At 35.3% G+C, this 18,413-nt stretch overlaps 1 protein-coding gene and 1 long non-coding RNA gene across 3 annotated transcripts in view; one reads left to right on the top strand and one right to left on the bottom strand.

Moving 5' to 3' along the window:
• si:dkey-81p22.11 overlaps positions 1-18,413 on the bottom strand; it is a 168,305-nt gene that overhangs the window by 57,320 nt on the left and 92,572 nt on the right. For both annotated transcript variants that reach the window (NR_125800.1, NR_125799.1), the window contains 1 exon segment: positions 741-887. This is a non-coding gene — a long non-coding RNA (si:dkey-81p22.11).
• On the top strand, positions 4,304-9,662 carry hoxc1a (homeobox C1a). The gene is given in 2 exon segments (NM_131531.1): positions 4,304-4,868; positions 9,319-9,662. Coding segments are annotated over 2 exon segments (909 nt in total).

Raw genomic sequence — 18,413 nt, forward strand, 5'->3', positions numbered from 1 at the left:
AGTGTTGTTCTTATTTTTAATCATTTTACTTGGACAAAATCAATGTAACTAAAAGGTCACCGATTTTACCCCATTTACAAGATGTAAGATAAGCAATTGGTGTCTCCAGAATGTGTCTGTAAATTTTCAGCACAAACTGCAATCACATAATTTATTATAGCCTCCAGAATTTGCCCATTCTTAGTCTGAATACTGTGTAGCTGTTTATTTTTAAATGCAAATGAGCGGTTTATTTTTAAATGAAAATGATGATTTTACTGTCTAGATTACTAACATGCTCTTTTTGAAAAATGTTTTAAGCTTATTTAAAAAAAAAAAAAAATTACCAAATATTTTAATCCCAGTTTATTTGCAAAAGAATGTTCTGTGTGCATGTGTCTATGTGTTATTATAAAAACATCTGTCAATCAATTCAGTTGGTGGGGACAACCGCACTCCACCACATTGCGGTGGGCCTCAAAATCAATGGGATTTGGGTCCTATTTTAACATCAGGAAATTAAAAGAAAGAGATTTTTTGGATAAATATCCCTCAGATATGACAGTGGAGGCACAGTTCTGTCCAAACAGCTTTAAAAAGTAGATTTTCATCATAGGTGCCCTTTAAACTTACCATTTTTTACGCCACCATTTGTTTTTTCAGTGTATTATGACAGCATGCGACTAGAAACAGCTCATATGTGGGAAGCTGGCATTATTTGGTCTCTTTCCAGTCAATAAGAAAAATGAATGTTTCCTCACCTTATTATGAACATGAGCTGATACTGTTTTCCTGTCATCTGTCCTGGCAAAACATGCGCGCTGATGGGATGCAAGCTGTTTGGAACTGAGGGAGGGGACATTTGCGATGACTTGTTTACCCGGAGCTGTTCAACTGAGGTCAAACGTCTGTAGAAAACACATGGAGGCATGTTGAATACCGCTTCCTCTCACAATTTATACTAATCAAACATATGGCACGAAGAGAAACGGAAAAACCCTTAATATTTGATCTCTATAAAATGAGAGTAAATAACATTAAAATTCAGTTTAAATCCATTGTGAATTCAGCCCTGAGCAAATTTATCTTATCTGGACGATAAAAAAAGTGTGTATAATCTCATTGAGGTGGAGCAGTGCACACACCTGTTTTTTTTTTTTGTTTTTTTTGCTCTACCCTGCAGTCAAACACTTCTGCAACTCCCGCCACACACCACCTCCAGCCCCCCCTTCCCACCTCCTCACGCTGAAACCCATTACAGAAATACAATTTCTAATGCCTTCACACAGGCCCGCGATCGACTGCAAACAAATTTATATTCAGCCCGTAAACAGAGAGCAGCAGAGATTTATTTATTGAGCGGAGAGGAGAGAAACAAGCTAGCGCGTGAACCCTGGGTAACCCCACAGCTGACATGAAGATGGATAAGTGTACCATGCAAATGTACAGAGGGAAGGGATATATTGCACTCCGTCATTCAGTGCATTGCTGCCCGTAGAATTCCATTTATTCTTCCAGCTGGGACCAGATCTCTGGGGTTGTGAGTGCACAGTTATACATTGTTGATTATTTGAGATTGTTTTTTAATCACTGCAGAGCCCTAGTAAAACTCTTTATTGGTCATTTAAGCAGAAATCCCTCCTTCTGTCTTGCGCCGTAGTTCAAATGCATTTACTGTGATGGTTTAAATACAAACAATATTATCATCTTGTTCCTTTCCTAATTAACATTTGCCACTTCATTTTACTCAAATACAGTTTGTGCATGGTAAAATACAAATAAAATCATCATCATCATCGCCTGGTATCTTGAAGAATTCAATTTAGTTCCAGAAGCTGCTACTTTCATCTAGTGCATGCATTTGATCTTCCAAATGCAAGAATCTGTTGCAAATGTGCTTAACAGTTAAGGCAGCAGTGCATGTCTAAGTATCAATGCTATCTGTACCTGTATCCCAATAACACTTTTAAAATGTATAAATGCTTGCATGCTTGGAAGTACAGACCACATCTGTTCTAAAAAATAACGGGGCAACTTAATAGATGTGAGATTGTTGTACTCCTGATAACCTCTAAATGTCTATAGTATGTTTTATGACTTGTGTGAAACTTTCTGGAATGTCACCTGTAAAATATTAAGAACGCACACGTAAAACAGTCAGCAACGCTCAGAACATTTCAGACGTGCAAACGGTCAAGATTAACGATAAATGATTTAAAGGTGAGAACAATTTACAACTGGGGAGTTTTTGTTGTATGTTGTTTTTTAACTTACACTTCCCTCAAGTTGAATATTGCCTATCCAAGTATTGCACAATATGCTACAACTTAAATGTATTAAGAAAAAAAGAAAGAAAGAAAGAAAGAAAGAAAGAAAATACAAAAAAAAGAAAGACTAAAAGAAAGAAAGAAAGAAAGAAAGAAAGAAAGAAAGGCGCTATTAAATTGTTTATTTTTATTAGTTTTATTTATGTTATTATTGGGGGAAATAGAAAAACTGTAAGGATGTATAAGTAGGGTGCGAATTAGAGTTGAGTTTGGGGGCGATTGACCCACCTAATTAACGCTTGATGCTACTTGAAGGGCAAACAAGACGTATAGGGGGGTCAGCCCTTTATTAGTAAGAAATAGTTTTCTTCAAAATTAGCTTTCTTAAATATTAATAATTAAAAATTTAATATTTAAATATACACTTAACCACCCCCCATACATAATTTTGACATAAAATACAATCCCTAAATATCCCTCAAAACAATGGAAACAAACATTTTATTAATAAATTAGAAGTAATTTAAGTACATTCATAAATTTGACCCCCTGAAGCATGTACAGTATTACCAAACTACAACCAAAAAGGTTGACACCCCCAATCGTCAAAGTATAATTCGCAAACTGAGTAGAAGATATTGTTAGTATTTTATTATTGGTATTTAGCTCATGAATTTCGTGTGAAATTAAAAAACTGGAAGTAGAACCGTCCCAAGTTTTTTTATAGTTAAAAGATAGCGTTTTACTTTCTCGTTGGCAAAATGGGAGTAATAAAGTTTATAACTTCGTTTATAACGAAGCAATGGCTACCCCAATAAAACACGTTGTGATCTACTTTAGTGTATTTATTGCATTATTTCTTAAATATTTAACGAATATAACTATTTAATGATCTTGTCAGTTTGGCCAGTCATTTGTTTGGAAATAAATAAATTTTCAAATCAAAAGCTTAATCGTTTTTCGTATAAAGAAGTTCATTATTGCAGGGGAGGCAGCTGCTAATTATCATTTGACCGACGAATGACCTGCAACGACAGCTGTGTGGAGCACCGATAATCGCTCCGAGATCTCGTACAATGACCTTATGATTCCATTTTAACATCATTTCAGTTGTTATGTTAGATTCCCAATGGCTTAGAATTAAGTTGTAGTTTGAGACCATTGCGTTGAAGAAATCTGTTGTGAAGATAAAAAGAACGGGAAATAACTGAAGATTGTCTGCAAAACCCAAGGGAAAAAAAAGAATGTAATTGTAGGTTAGCTGGATTAGTGAAAGACACACGAGAGCGCTATACTTGGTCGTTTAAATGTTTATTCAAAGTTTAAATGAAGCATAATTGTCACGTTTTATTTAACAGACGTCAACCAAAGGATCCATGGCGTTCTCATTAACAACTATCGACAATTGCTTAAACCGTATTCCCTTGGCTGTGGACATTCGGGTAAGCCTTGGCTTCTATACTGACTTTAAAAGTCATTGATTTTCCGTGCGAGCTAATTTGAAACTCTGATAGGGGCCTTCTGAAACACACACACACACTATGTAGAGACAGAACAATCAACCGTGTTGAAATTTTATTCTGTCCATAGTTTACCTAAAAAAAATTAGACCTGAACATAAAAGTGAATATCCTACAAGTGATTTTGCATTGACGTGTACAAAATTCTCACAAGAAATAATCGACCAAAAGAAAGTGCGCTTCCATAAAACGTGACATTGTCTATTATATGATATTAAGTCTTTATGTTGACCTCCCTTCTTACAGGCTCCAGCACCCACACGCACACAATCCACGAGACCTTATTAGCAGGTCAAATAAGTCGTTCAAACTTGCTTGCTTTGGTAAATTAACGCTCACTCGGATGAGGGAGATGTCCGGCTATTGGCCAAGAGTTAGAGGGCACGTCATCCCCATCCATCACCGATCGAATGTTTCTACAAGGCATGTCCCTGTCTAGATCGGTGCCTCCGTCCTTTTGCGCGCTATGTGTGGTGTCTGTGGATGGAGTTTCGCGTCCAGCCTCGGATGAAAATCTGGAATATATGAGATGCGGTCATGAATTCTTATCATGGGTTCAGGGACACAACGTCACTTTTCATCAAGGGCTATCATGCTACTGGAGTAATGCGTCTGCATCAGGACCACGGATCAACTGCTGACTTCCCAAGCAGGGAGGATGTCAACACCGAGGCGGATTTTCTTCAATATCATTTCACGAATCTCAGTGCCACGGCCACAGGCGCGTGCTCAAAGCCCTGTGAAGACCCTGGCCGTGCTAACTCTACCAGACCCCCCTTCCCCCAAAATCAAGATTTCTATAGACCAGTGCACCCCAATCGACCCCAAGTCCCCTCCTTCCAAAGCTGTCGTGAGCAGGGTCTCTCCAGAAAGGGCTTCTCGCCTTCATCAGACACTTTCAGAACTTTCTCCAGCGCGCACTGTGAACTCGGCCCTGTCAACAACACACAGACCGAAGTGCGCACATACGACGGCCCAGTGCGTCACTCCGCAGTGGAGGATGATAATACTGGACACGGGGCTCTAAACACGTTAAACGAGACTTTACACAGTGGAAAGACATTCGAATGGATGAGAGTGAGGAGAAATCAGTCCCGTGCAGGTAAGTTGACAAAAGTTTTCTAGCACGATTAACTTTTTAAAGCGCACGTACCGTTAAAGCACCGTGATGTACTCCAGGCAACAAATATTGTTAGATGAAATTCTTTACAACGTCTATGTGGTTTAGTTTTTTTTTTAAGTTGCTAAACGTGCCATATAAACTTGTTTTGAAATTATCAAGTGATTTTCTTGAACTGAAACATGGGGCCAAAGTGTAACATGAACTTTTAGGCATGCAAAATTTATACTTGGAGGTGGAGCCATGTGTCGGGCCATTAAAAAAAATACAACTACATAGACTATTGGACTAATGTTTTACCTGTGAGTAGATTTAAAGTAATAAATAAGCCAAAAATCGTTTTTATTTAACTCAACAGGTTTGACTGAAGGCTTAGGTTTTTCTTACTAAAATGTATTATATAATCACTGAAAAAAACAGCATGTAATAAATAGGGTCTGATATATAAAAAATAAGATAATAATAAGATTATATATATATATATATATATATATATATATATATATATATATATATATATATATATATATACACACACACACACACACACACACACACACACACACACACGCATACATACATACATACATACATACATACACGCACACAAAAAAACATTATAAATGCAACATTTACACATTATATTTAACAATATTAACCAAGTTTTCAAACTAGCAAGGAAGGCAAAACTCCCCCCAATTTCTTCAGCAGATGTGGCACGTGTCAGGGACAGGGAGTTTTTGCATCACAAATCAGGCTGCCTGAGTGCTGAAAACATTTTATGGAGAAGCCTTTAAAAATTTAAGTAGAGTGTAATAAAACAAGATCTGCTCTGGTGCTTAAATGGGTCAGCAACAACAATGCCAGGCTGAGTTCCTCCATTTTTATAAATAGCACATTCCACGCTAGTCTGTGTTCATCCCCTTAAAATCCTCCCATTGACGAGCAGCAGCTCAGGCCATATTTAAAGGAGTCCAGCACCCCCTAGCTCTCCATGCAGAGCCAAATAAACTTCAGAGGAACACTGTTCCTCGACAGAGCCCTAAATCTTAATAGAGACCAATGTTTATATGCTGCAATTAATTTTCTATATTGAATGTCGGAAAATGTCTGTCAGAATCTCAGCGTAATCCTTAACCAGAGTAATGATTGGATAGGTCTGCGTTTAATGCAGTTCAAATGTGAGTTACTTGACATGTGCTCATAAACTGTCACGCTCAATGACATTTGACCTGTATTATGTCAAAGTATTTCATGTTTGTTGTGAGAGCTGTGTGTTAAATTGTGAATCGCTCGTCCCCCCAATAAATCACAATATATGTAATAGGTTGATGGTAAAACCAAGAAGAGCCCTGTTTGATTTGTCATTTCCTACGAATCAGTAATGCAGCATTCTTATGGTTTCCAGACTGTCAAGGAGAAGAATGTCTGGCCAGGCCACACTGATGATCTAAAATAACTCACAGGCAAATATGTCAGTGAAAAGGTCATTTCGGGCTATATTGCCCAGCGTATGAACAGCAGCTGTGGTCAGAAAATAGGATAGAGAGGCCTGTTATATCAAATCCCAAATGCTTAAACGGTGGCAAGGCCAGAAGTTCGCACTTTGTTTACTGTACTGAAACTTCTGCTGTTTGTTTTTCTCCCGCCTGTCCACCCACATTCACCAGGAGACACATGACAGAGCCATTGTTTTCATCAGGTACTAAATAAGCACACAAGTGTTTGCACTCATTTTTAGCTAGCCACAAACTTCACTGCCCCTTTAAGAGTGAGGCTTAAAGAGGTAGCTCACTCTATTTTTTTAAACCCTAGTGTCTGAACAATGCTGGATCCTACTCACTTTTATTCCATGCACACATGCATGCAAGTAGTAAATGACAATGTTGAATTTCACTTAAGATAATTAATGGTAATGTCTTTAGTTTCATCACAAACCTTATGGAGAAAGCACTGCATGATGATATATGGGAGCTCTGTCAACAAGTGTTTAAGTTAATACTCACATCAGCCAAAGACAAATGCTAAACAGTAGGATGAATGTTTATTTTTCTGCACATAATAAAAGTATCTTGGACATCACCGAACTGAATTTTACTTAAAATGTATTATTAAAATATTAAAACAATAGTTTAAACCCAAAAATGACAGACCTGTGCAGGCTTCAAATTATTTTTTAAATTGAATTCCATTGATGCAACTTCCTTTATCATTATTCAACATTCTTTGAAATATCTATTTTGGGTTCCACAGGTTTGACTGAGCAAATGATGACAAAATGTAAATTTTAGGCCAAACTTTGCCTTTACGTCAGAGAGCACATGCATTGTGAGGGTTACAGTCCTTACTAGGCAGCATCAAAATGTTTCCTATACTCAACATGAATAAAAGCTTATATAGAGTGTCTGACTGGATCCCCCAGTACAGTGCACAGAGTCCCGGTGCGTCATTCTTCAATTATACCCTGACAGCACCTGAATTACTGTGGGCTGGATGCCCAGATGACCGAGGCAATCTGTATCGATCCCCCACCCCCAGTTCCCCTGCTCTGTTTTAGGCTTAGTGGGCCACGTCATCCCTCTGGCTGGCTGGCCATTTCCAAGTTTGCAAGTCATTCCTCAAATGTTTAGTTTGATTCCTTTATGCCTTCTGGCAACTGCCAATTCTATTATCCAGCAACTCATTCATCAGTAATTCCATGCACACTTTTTTTTTCCAAAGGACATTGCTTAATTACTTCATATTTGTCAGTGAATGCACAGATTGTTAGAATGTCCCTCGTGAACATTGGAGGTGACCCTACAATTGCTTTTTTCATGTCTCGCTTTGCTTTTATCTGCGCAGCGAGAGCATGATAAAGATCAGTGGCGAGCACACTTAAAATCAACTGTATAATCAACTGTTTGTGCTCTGAGCCCTAAGAGAGAAGCTGAGGGTTGCTATTAGTGGCATGTAGAGTTTGTTCAACAAGAGTGTGTAAATTGACAACTCGTGAAGCTCATGCAGGAAAACACCGAAAGCAGCAAGTCAAATAAATGCCCTCTCTTTTGCTACTGCAACCAAAACATTGTGCATTTATCTGAGGTTTGTCTTTGTACGTCCTGCATCTGTTCAGACTGTAGGTCCTTGACTGCAATGACATGAGCACAAGCACACACTCATACACATGGTGTGCAGATGGCACAGAGGTTACAGAGACACTTGCAACTGTAGCAGTATGTGAGGGCTCACTGCGTCTGCATCACTCCAGGGGATTTTCCCGCCTGACCCCTTGTGTGTGTGTGTGTGTGTGTGTGTGTGTGTGTGTGTGTGTGTGTGTGTGTGTGTGTCGTAAAGGAATGTGCAACTTCCTGTGTGCTTCCAAAAGCAAACAACACAAGCAAACAACAAAACAAGAGCTTGATTTCCATTAAAAACAGCTGTCAGTGGAGCAGCTTAGTTAAACTGCATATTATACGCTATTCTAAAATTACCATGGTAGAGAAGGGCACTTTGTCTCTCATTAATTTATAGAGCATACTAGATTGGACAAAGTACATAGTTCTAAACCGCAAAGCAGCATGTTTTACATATTTTTACGACAGGCCATGACGGACAGTACATCTAACCCCTGTCCTGCAGTCATCTGTAAGGTACAAACAAACACACTCCTCTATTTATTCGCCAGTGACTGGAACTCTTCGTTCAGGTGAAGGTCACACAATCAGAAACCACTTTTGCAATGAAATTAGATTTAACGGCAAGAGCCACGAATGAGTGATCATTTTGGAAATCTAGGAAATATTTCTGCTATAAAAATGTAATTGCAATTTTTATGGAAGAACTCAAAGGCTGGGGATTTATCAAAACTTTAAAAATTTCTCCATTTATCAGAATTAACCTCTTACTATTTCCAACAAAACACAAAGATCATAAACTTTTTTTTGGGGTGAAATTAAAGATGTCAGTGATAAAAGTTTCTAATATCACTGTTAAAACTCTTTTAATGTGTGTCTTTTAATATGTTATTACTTTTATATAGGCCTATGAAAATGTATTACATGACAAAAGAGCAGCACATTAATATAACAGTATTTTATTAGGGCTTATGCACTACTATTTTACATTCATAACCTAGCGTTTTGTATATGCATAGATTAAATCGTTTACATTGTGCTCAACTTATTATAAATATCAATGCAAATATTTAGTGATTGTAATACCCAATAAACTAGAAACAAAAACAAAACGTTTGGTACCTGTTAGTTTTTTCGCTGTCGTTTGATTCTTAATGACATTATTTAACGATATGCTTTCATTCTGCTTTCAAATAGGCTGTAATCATTTTTAAAAACTGAAATAACATGCAATGTTAGCACTTTTGCAATCCCTGAATTTACCTTATATTATATTTATGCTTTTAATATACATTTATATTGCATTTCTTTTACAGCTAAGATACAACTGGGGAAATGCTCGGACCGGGAGCTGAAGACGAACCACGGACGAGATTCTGACGAGGACACTTCGAGTGGAGGCTCGCGAACTAATTTTACAACGAAACAACTCACAGAACTTGAAAAGGAGTTTCATTTCAACAAATATCTGACTCGAGCCAGACGGATAGAGATCGCAAATCCTCTCCAGCTGAGCGAAACACAAGTGAAGATCTGGTTTCAGAACAGACGCATGAAACAGAAGAAAATGCTGCGGGAAGGCCTAGCTCAAGGATTAATGCTGATTTCTGGATGTGATGAGGACTCGAAAAAAAGTGACACTTGTTCATCTCCTGATTAAATAATTTTAATAGGGTAAGATTGTTGGGACGCTACAGAATGAACAGTCACGTGAAAATTAAAAGCGAGAGACAAGACAGTGATTCTGTTGAAATATCGAAATATATTTGCACGCCCGAATTTAAGTTTGCACCCCACATATTAATATTTATTTTTAGATCCAGTTTAAGAAATTAAAGTAATGAATTTGACACGAACGAAGCTTGCTCACCTGTTGAGACAAGCGGAGAATATGATTTAATAAAAATGCACTTTTTAGCTTATATAATATTATTTTAATTTCGATATGTTATATACATTTCTGTTATTAAACATTCAATTAAAAAGACGCATCGGAATCATGATCAGGGATCAGTGCAAACGTGTCATAAAAATTCCTTGCATATTTAAAACATCAGGTAAAATGCAAGAAACGTTAACTTGCCACTTTAGAAATACTTTATATAAACTACCTGCTTTTACTTCGTTTTATCAAATGCATATTTGCTGAATTTTCGTTTAAATTATGGGTATACAATTAATAGTATATATATGTTTTATATATAACATACGAAAAATGACATTACAAACGTAAAATTATTTCTCTTAATAAAAAGTATTTCTGATAATGGTCTAATCTGATTATTATTTCTGATTCTAAACCAAACTCGTGATACTTATATTAAAGTAATCTCTAAAAAATATCAACGATTTTAATGCACCGAGCGGGATATTAGTAACTCTTTAGATTAACATTACAGCGTTATTAAAAAGTAATTGTAAACAAAACATCGTGCACGTACAATATCTATAGCATAAATGTACACACGGGAAACACACTCAACAGGTTTGCTGCAGTTTTACAGACATGCGGTGTCTGTCATATTCATGCTGCCTGTGCTTTTATCTGCAAATAAAGAGCGCCGCACGATGATCGGTGATACTCGTCTTTCTAAATAATGGCGAAAAGCTGTCAACGTACAAAGTGCCTCCACTTAGCCGTGTATTTTCACCAATTTATTGCTGGAAGAGGTTAAATCCAGTGCCACGGGTTGAACCTTCTGATACCAACTCCTCATTTTAATAGCATCAAAGTAGTGCATTGAGAGCTGGAAGAACGGGTGGAGGAATGAAGACAGACTTTTCATGTGATTATTATTTGCTTGGCAGCGTTTACATTTCGAATGCATGCTCTTTTATTCAGATGGCATCTTTTAGTTGCACTTTATCTTAATAATTTAACTTAAAGTGTTATGAAGAAACACATGGAGTTATTTGCATTGTATAATCCCAAATATCTACCTTTTTACTGAGCTATTCGATGAGTGCGGACAGAAATAATTACTAGAATTAAGCGGGACGAGAGGGGATTATCGACATTTACAAACGATCGATTCATCGACGTGCTGTGGATTTAAGTTGGTTGACTTTTAATTGATTTGCTTTGATGGGATGAATAATAACAGCAGTAGAATTAAGGTCAGATTTATTTTTACTTATTTATTTTCAGTGTGATCACTAAAATTTAAGATAAGCCCAGGGTTTTATTCTTCACAAAATCAATTTTCAAAACAGAAGTGCTGTCCTTTGATGAACTGTCCCATTGCGATAATTCCACAGCGTAATAATAATTTTAATTTAAAGTTCTCTTACATATTCCTCCTTATATCAAAGCGAATTCTAAAGCATAACAGTCTTGTGAAAAGATAAATGACCTGAACCAGCCAGAACCGTGAAAATGAGTCTTCTTTAACTATATTAAATGCCCTTAAAATTTCCAGCAGCATTAAAATCAAGATGCGTTAATCAAACAAACACTACACAGGTGTATAACATAAAAATAATTGAAATAAACGTTCCTCCAAAAGGGTTCGTTCTAAATACTTTCAGAGTTATTACTGTGGCCTACTAAAACATATAACCTCGCCGTATCAGGAAACATACATGCACGAAGCACGACTTGCATGCCTAAGCCTGCTAATATATGCAGTTACTCCAGAGTTCACCTTTCACCCTTTGACCTCTGTTTTGCCTCGAGACAGCAGTGACCCGGTCAGTGGCTCACAGAGAAAAGGCTGCATTATTAATTTGTGCTGCCCTCGCGGTGTCTTCACACTTTTTTCAATGTTAAGATGTTTATTCTCGTTACAGTCAATGCATGTAGTTACATAATTTAAGATGCATGTGCAAAATCCATAAAATACAAATGTAATAAAAGCAAAACTTTAAACTAATAATGAATCAGTTATTACTAATTATTCCAACGACTATTGATAAAATTTTAGTATTAAACTACAATAATAATACAACATTAACTATAGTAATAATATATCTTTATTAATAAAGAAAACAATAGGAATAATACATTATTATTATTATTATTATTACTACTACTACTACTATATATGCATTGTCTTTTTGGTCGCCTTTTATAGAACTCAGGGGAAAAAGCACTGAATCAAATCATTTGTAGCCAAATTGAATTCATATTACTCCAAACAACTCTCATATCATATTTTAAAACCAGATTATAAAACTAGATATATGACCATTATTTTGACACGCTTGTAAGCGTGAACGCGAACTTAATGTCCCCAGGTTTGGAATTGAGAAAAGCATAGGCTTGTTTACGATATTGCAAATTCCTTCTCGAAACATCTGACGCATGAAATATTACAGCGTTCAGGAAGGAACTTTTCCTCTCGTATAGATCATTAGATTTCACCTACACAAGCCTGATGAGCATTTTAGCTCAGTTACATCCGCATGCAAGGGCTTTAATGCCCACGTTATGGGATGTGGGTGCAGAAATAGATAACGTGATGGGATCAAGTATAATCCTCATCGCACTGTTGCATTTTATTCAGTAATTGATAGGAAACGACATTACCTTGCGCACAGCGATGCTCTCAGGATGATGGCCAAAGCCATACATTATTTTATACATCACAGGCCTAATATCAGTCAAGTCTGAGTGAATAGCAATAATTTAGATGCAAATACACGGAGAGAAAAATGTTGCTGCTACAAGTGTCAACCACTCAAAATGAAAACACAATTTTACTCGAAACGTACTTTATAGGAAAAGTTTTTTTTATCTATTTAACAAGTAAACAAATGTGTAAAATAATCAAAAGTTAAAATAAATATTATTATTACTATTAAATTGCTATTATGACTTTAGAACACTTCCTTTAAGTTAAGTAACTGTTGTTAGTAATAGCAACAATGTCTTAAAGTAAACCAATTTTACGAAATACTTCACCATTTATTTGAATGATATTAATAATTTATGTAGTATTGATTTACCTTAAGTGGCAAAATACAATTAAAGTATTAAAATGGCATATTTTATTCATAATTAAAAATAAGACACTTATGATATTGTTTCACTAATTTAGGTACAATAAAATGTTATACTATAGAGTACACTTGGTTAAACAAAAAATGAAGCAAAAGTGCACACAATCAGAAAAATAATTTTAAAAATTTAATAAACAAACTGACTATTAATTTCCCCATATTCCCTAAAACAATATCATGCAAATGCATTAAAGACAAGGCCATTTACTTCTAATCATATTTTAGTTTCTCTTAGTTTGCAACTTTGACCTTTATAAATATTTAAAAATATTTTTCTAATGCCTTTAAATCCTTAACATATTTAAAACACAGATAAGAAAAAAGTTAATGCAACCTTTAAAATACTCTATATAAACTACCTGCATTTTATTCTGTTTTATCAGATGTATTTTCTGAATATTGGTTTAAAATATGGGTTTTAAAATAACAGACTGTGTTTTAATACATCTTTTAGTTTGCTCTAATAAGTTTGCAATTTTGATCTTCATAAATATTTAAAAATGTTGTTTTAATGCAATTAAAGATTACAACTTTCTCACATTTAAAATACAGGCAAGAAAAAGTTAACATCTCTTTTGAAATATTTTAAATAAACTACCTGCATTTGATTCCATTTTATCAGACATATTTTCTGAATACTGGTTTAAAATATGAGTTTTAAAATAAACAGCATGTATGTTTTTAATACATCTTTTATCTTGCAACAATCTTAGCAACTTTGATCTTCATAAATATTTTAAAATATTGTTTATATGCTTTTAGAGATAACAAATCATTGCATTTATCAATTAATCTAACAAAATAATTGCATTTAGCAATAAATCCAACAGTTTTGACTGATATTAATGTTCAAATAAAAATTGTATTTTCAATTATAATTTTATGGAAAAAACAATATATTGATATTTCATTTGATAGTAACAACAGACAAAACATTAAAAAACTAATACAATTATCCTAAACAGCCATCGAAATTCAATGTAAATCTTTAAATAAAAAATAAATTTTTCTTAGGTATTATTAAGGAAATACTTATAATAAAACTATTTAAATAATTCCAAACAGTTAATGAAACTTACTGAAAAAACTATTCATTTCAAAAATACAGGAATCCTCACACATATATTTATAGCACATCACCATATCAAGCAGTCATTTAAAATGCAACAATCTTCAAGCGTACTTTTTTAAAGCCACTGCATGTCTCGCTTGTGCATCTGCCTCAGACGGTGGCTAAATCTGATGGGTGGTCCTTAAAATGGCTGGATACTATCGTGCACTAACAAAAGAAGACACACCGCGTCCAACACCTTCACATCCCACACAAACACTCTTCATTACCAACACGCACAGCATCAGTTCCTACTGCACTGTAAGCTGTAAAATGAAGAACTGATGGCCATTTGTTTGCTTGTCACCAACACACATAGGAGGAGGAAGGTCTTAAGGCACCTTGCACATATATACATCTATAACGCACAGGGCATGTGTATGCAGACCACTTTCTAGCCCTTGTTTCTCCCACCATTTACGACTCCCAAGAACAGATGTTTGGGGACAGCTTACAGCCTCAGCGAATTTCTGTGTACAAAGCAAACAGCAGCACTCAGCACTTCTAGCCGGCTAAGAAATTGCACTCTCGGAGAAGGGGGAGGGGAAAACACTGAGAGCGGGGTTTAGAAATCCGAATGAGGCAGAGGACGAGCGACGCTTGCCGAGGTGAAAGTGTGTCAAGGTTACATTGAGGGGGGTTTGCATTCGGATCGGCTCTGTATTGGCATCTGTGGTACCCTTTCCATTGCACAAAAGACTCTTGAAGATTATAAAAATGTTACACACTCATACACACCTTTTCTTTAAAAAATTAATCAATTAAGGACCCCCTACCACTTTTTAAGTCTTAAAGATTATTAAATGGCAAGACACTTAGAAAAATTGGTTATTTTTGGAAACTTACAAAAAGTTTACTTTTAGGAACACACTTTTATTTTTGAGATTATAAGTGATTTGATGCAGTTTTCCATAAAGGGTTCTTAAAGACACATATGTGTACACATACAAATGGCAATAAAACAATAAAAAACCCACAACTAAATCTAATCACTTCAAAGTGGTCCTTCTGTGACATCATAGAACCACCCACCACCATTTAATTCTAAAAGATTAATAGAATGTTTAACATATTTGAAAATGGGTCTTTTTGAAACTCAATTACAATTGGCTGTTCTATGACCTCATTTTAAGAACTACCTTTATTTTTAAAATTGAGTGATTTAACTAGGCTCTTTATTGCCATTTGTGGTTTCTGTCACATTTTAAAATCCACCTTTGTTTTTGAGATTAAAATTGGTTCTTCTATGGCAGTGATGCCTAAACTAGGGTCTGCGGGCCAAAGTTGGCTCATGGTTACCTTTGATTTGGCCCGCCATCCCATCTGAGAAGAGAGGGATAATTATGAGGATGATTTCGAGATTGCCAATTTAAATTTAATGTAACCCTTTGTTTGTTTTATTGTTAAAGTTTAACTGAAATTTCAATTAAATTGTGTAAATGAATCAGATTTTGTTTAAATGTACATACTGTCACCCGACAATGCAGAGACTTTGGTGAACAAATTAAGGTAAAGGCAGATTCTGCTTGACTGGTGTATTCATCATTGAACTTCACTGTATTTAAAATGTGATTATGTTTTTATTGCAATAAGTAATGATTTGAAAAGTTATACTGCATAAGTTAATACGATTTAATGTTTACTTTGAATTATTATGAATTAGGAAATTACCCATGGCAACTTTTATGTAAAATAGTTTGGTATATTTACCTTTGGCCCACGGCTCTCAATATTTGGTTTTGGCCCTTTATACAAAAAATGTTTGGGCACCCCTGACCTATGGCATAGTTCTAATAGCAATCTTTATTTTTGAGATTATAAGTGATTTAAATATTTAAATTGGCTCTTTGTTGGCATCTGTGGAATCTTTGCTTCCCACAAATGGCTCTTCTACATATTATTACAATGCAGATAGAGATAAGCACACATTCTACTTTTTTGGAACTTTAAAAAGGTTCTTCTGTGACATAATTCTAAGAACCAATTACAAGCCTTTCATTCTTAGTGGTTATTAAAATGTTCAAAAAATGATTATTTTTGAAAACAACCACTAAAAATTGGTTCTTCTATATCACTTTAAGATGCAGCTTTATTTATTAGTGATTTAAATTGTCTCTTTCCACAAATGGCTCTTAATGATTATTAACGTTACACAAACTCTCTTCTTTTTTGTAACTAATCACTTTAAAAAGGATCTTCTGAGACCTTATTCTAAGAACATTAAAACATTCATAAAATGGTTCTTTTTGGAACTTATCACTTAAAATCGGTTATTCTTTAATAAAATTTCAAAAAACACCAACCACCTTTACATTCTTAAAGATTATTGGACTGTTTAAAACTCATCATGTGTAATGAATCTTTTATGCCAATTTTTAAATCATTTTTTAAATTTAAATAAGCTTGTTGTTGGCCTCTGTGGTACCTTTCCATTACACAAAATGTTCTTAAAGATTATTACATTGATTTGAATGACTAAAAAGCTTTTTTTTAACTAATCTGTTAAAATGGTTCTTCTGTGACATCATTTTAAGAACATCTTTATTTTTAGGATTAAAGGTGATTTAAGTTGGTTCTGTATTTGGCATGTATAGCATACCTGCCAACAAACTGTTTTTCCCAGGAGTCTCTTGTATTTCTCACCCATCTCCCACCACCCTCCTGTTTTGTCATTTTTCCCAGGAAACTAATTTGTATGGCCTAATCTAGTAGTAGTAGTCAGTAATAGTAGACAAGTTAATTCAAATGTGTCCAAAAAGATAAAAAAAAAGAACTATTAATTTCCCACACAATCATATATTAATGTCACACACAAACAAATAGACAGTGTTGATAATATTCAAATATGTAAAGCATTAATTCTCATATTTTTGTTTTCTTCTATAAGTGAATGCATCTTTGATCTTCATTTATAACTGTACAAAAAATGACAAATTACAGCACTGTTGCATTTTTAACAGGAATATACTTCTAGCAAATAAAAAAACTAACAAATCAATGCCACATAGTTTTGACAGTCATTAATGATGAATTATTTAAATATATATTCAAATGTTTTTATCCGAATGTTCTAAGCATTAAGGATTCTTCATTTGGAGCTCTCCACTTCAAATGGTTATTCTATGACATCATTATGAATATCAGAACTTTTTCACTTTGAAGGTTAAGTGATACGAGTGTGACAGTGCAACTCACTTGGCTGTTAGAGCTCTTTACTGGTGTAAATAAAGAAAGCCTTTATGTGTGATTCCAGGAAAACAAGCGCTGACCTCTATGGCAGAGCACTGCGGACACTCAAGGTTTGGATTGCCCTTTGAAAAGTTGCAGACAAGAACTACAGGGACCTAAAAGCAAGACAACCAGAGCATGTATATTTTGCTGATGCGCATATTTTGTGCTTCAAAACCATAAAAGAAAAAAAAAACACATTTATTGTAAAAAAGCAAGTGGCATATTGTTCATAAAACAAAAAGCAACGCAGAACAAATTAATAGCAATATCTCAAGGCTTTCTCTTAACAGATACAAGGTGCAATTTCAGTGCCATATGTTTTGTTCCGTTGCATCATTTACCAAAACAAACCGTATCCTTCATACCTTCCATATTGAATGCGCGCTATGAACAAAAGTGCAAAACAAATATGCAAACGCAAGCATATTTGACCTTTCATGTTCACATTTTCAGCTAACCAAAAATGAATAAATGAGCTCCGCAATGCTTATTTGTCTGAACTACGCCAACCCCCCAAACACACACACACACACACACACACACACACACACACACACACACACACACACACACACACACACACACACACACACACACACACACACACACACACACACACACGGTTTCTGCCGTGGGTGAGGTTGCCATAGTGACACGCTCACAGACACTGGTGGAGGTGGAGGGAAGGCAAGAGGAGCAGAGGCTGCTGTCTTTCTGTCTGTCTTCCAGATAAGACATTGTGCTCAATCTTGTGATCCATGTTAAACGCGCTGCGGAACCATCCGACGGATGCAACCCTGCCACTATCACACAGACACACCTGAAACTCATGAACCGAGTTAATTTGGTCTATTAATTACACAAGCGCATAAAGATAATCAATTCTGCAACATTTTTTGCGTGCATTTTCATTGCACGAACATTGATGAATTGTTGTTGTTTTTATTATAAACAGTCTTAATTAAACTTATTTTTTTCTTTTCTTGTTGTCACTTAAACTTTAGTAAAAACTTGGTTGTTTTTGTCCATTTTAATATTTTTATATAGAATTTATTTAAATCAATGTTT

This window comes from Danio rerio, chromosome 23 (assembly GCF_049306965.1).
Source record: "Danio rerio strain Tuebingen ecotype United States chromosome 23, GRCz12tu, whole genome shotgun sequence".
NCBI lineage: Eukaryota > Metazoa > Chordata > Actinopteri > Cypriniformes > Danionidae > Danio > Danio rerio.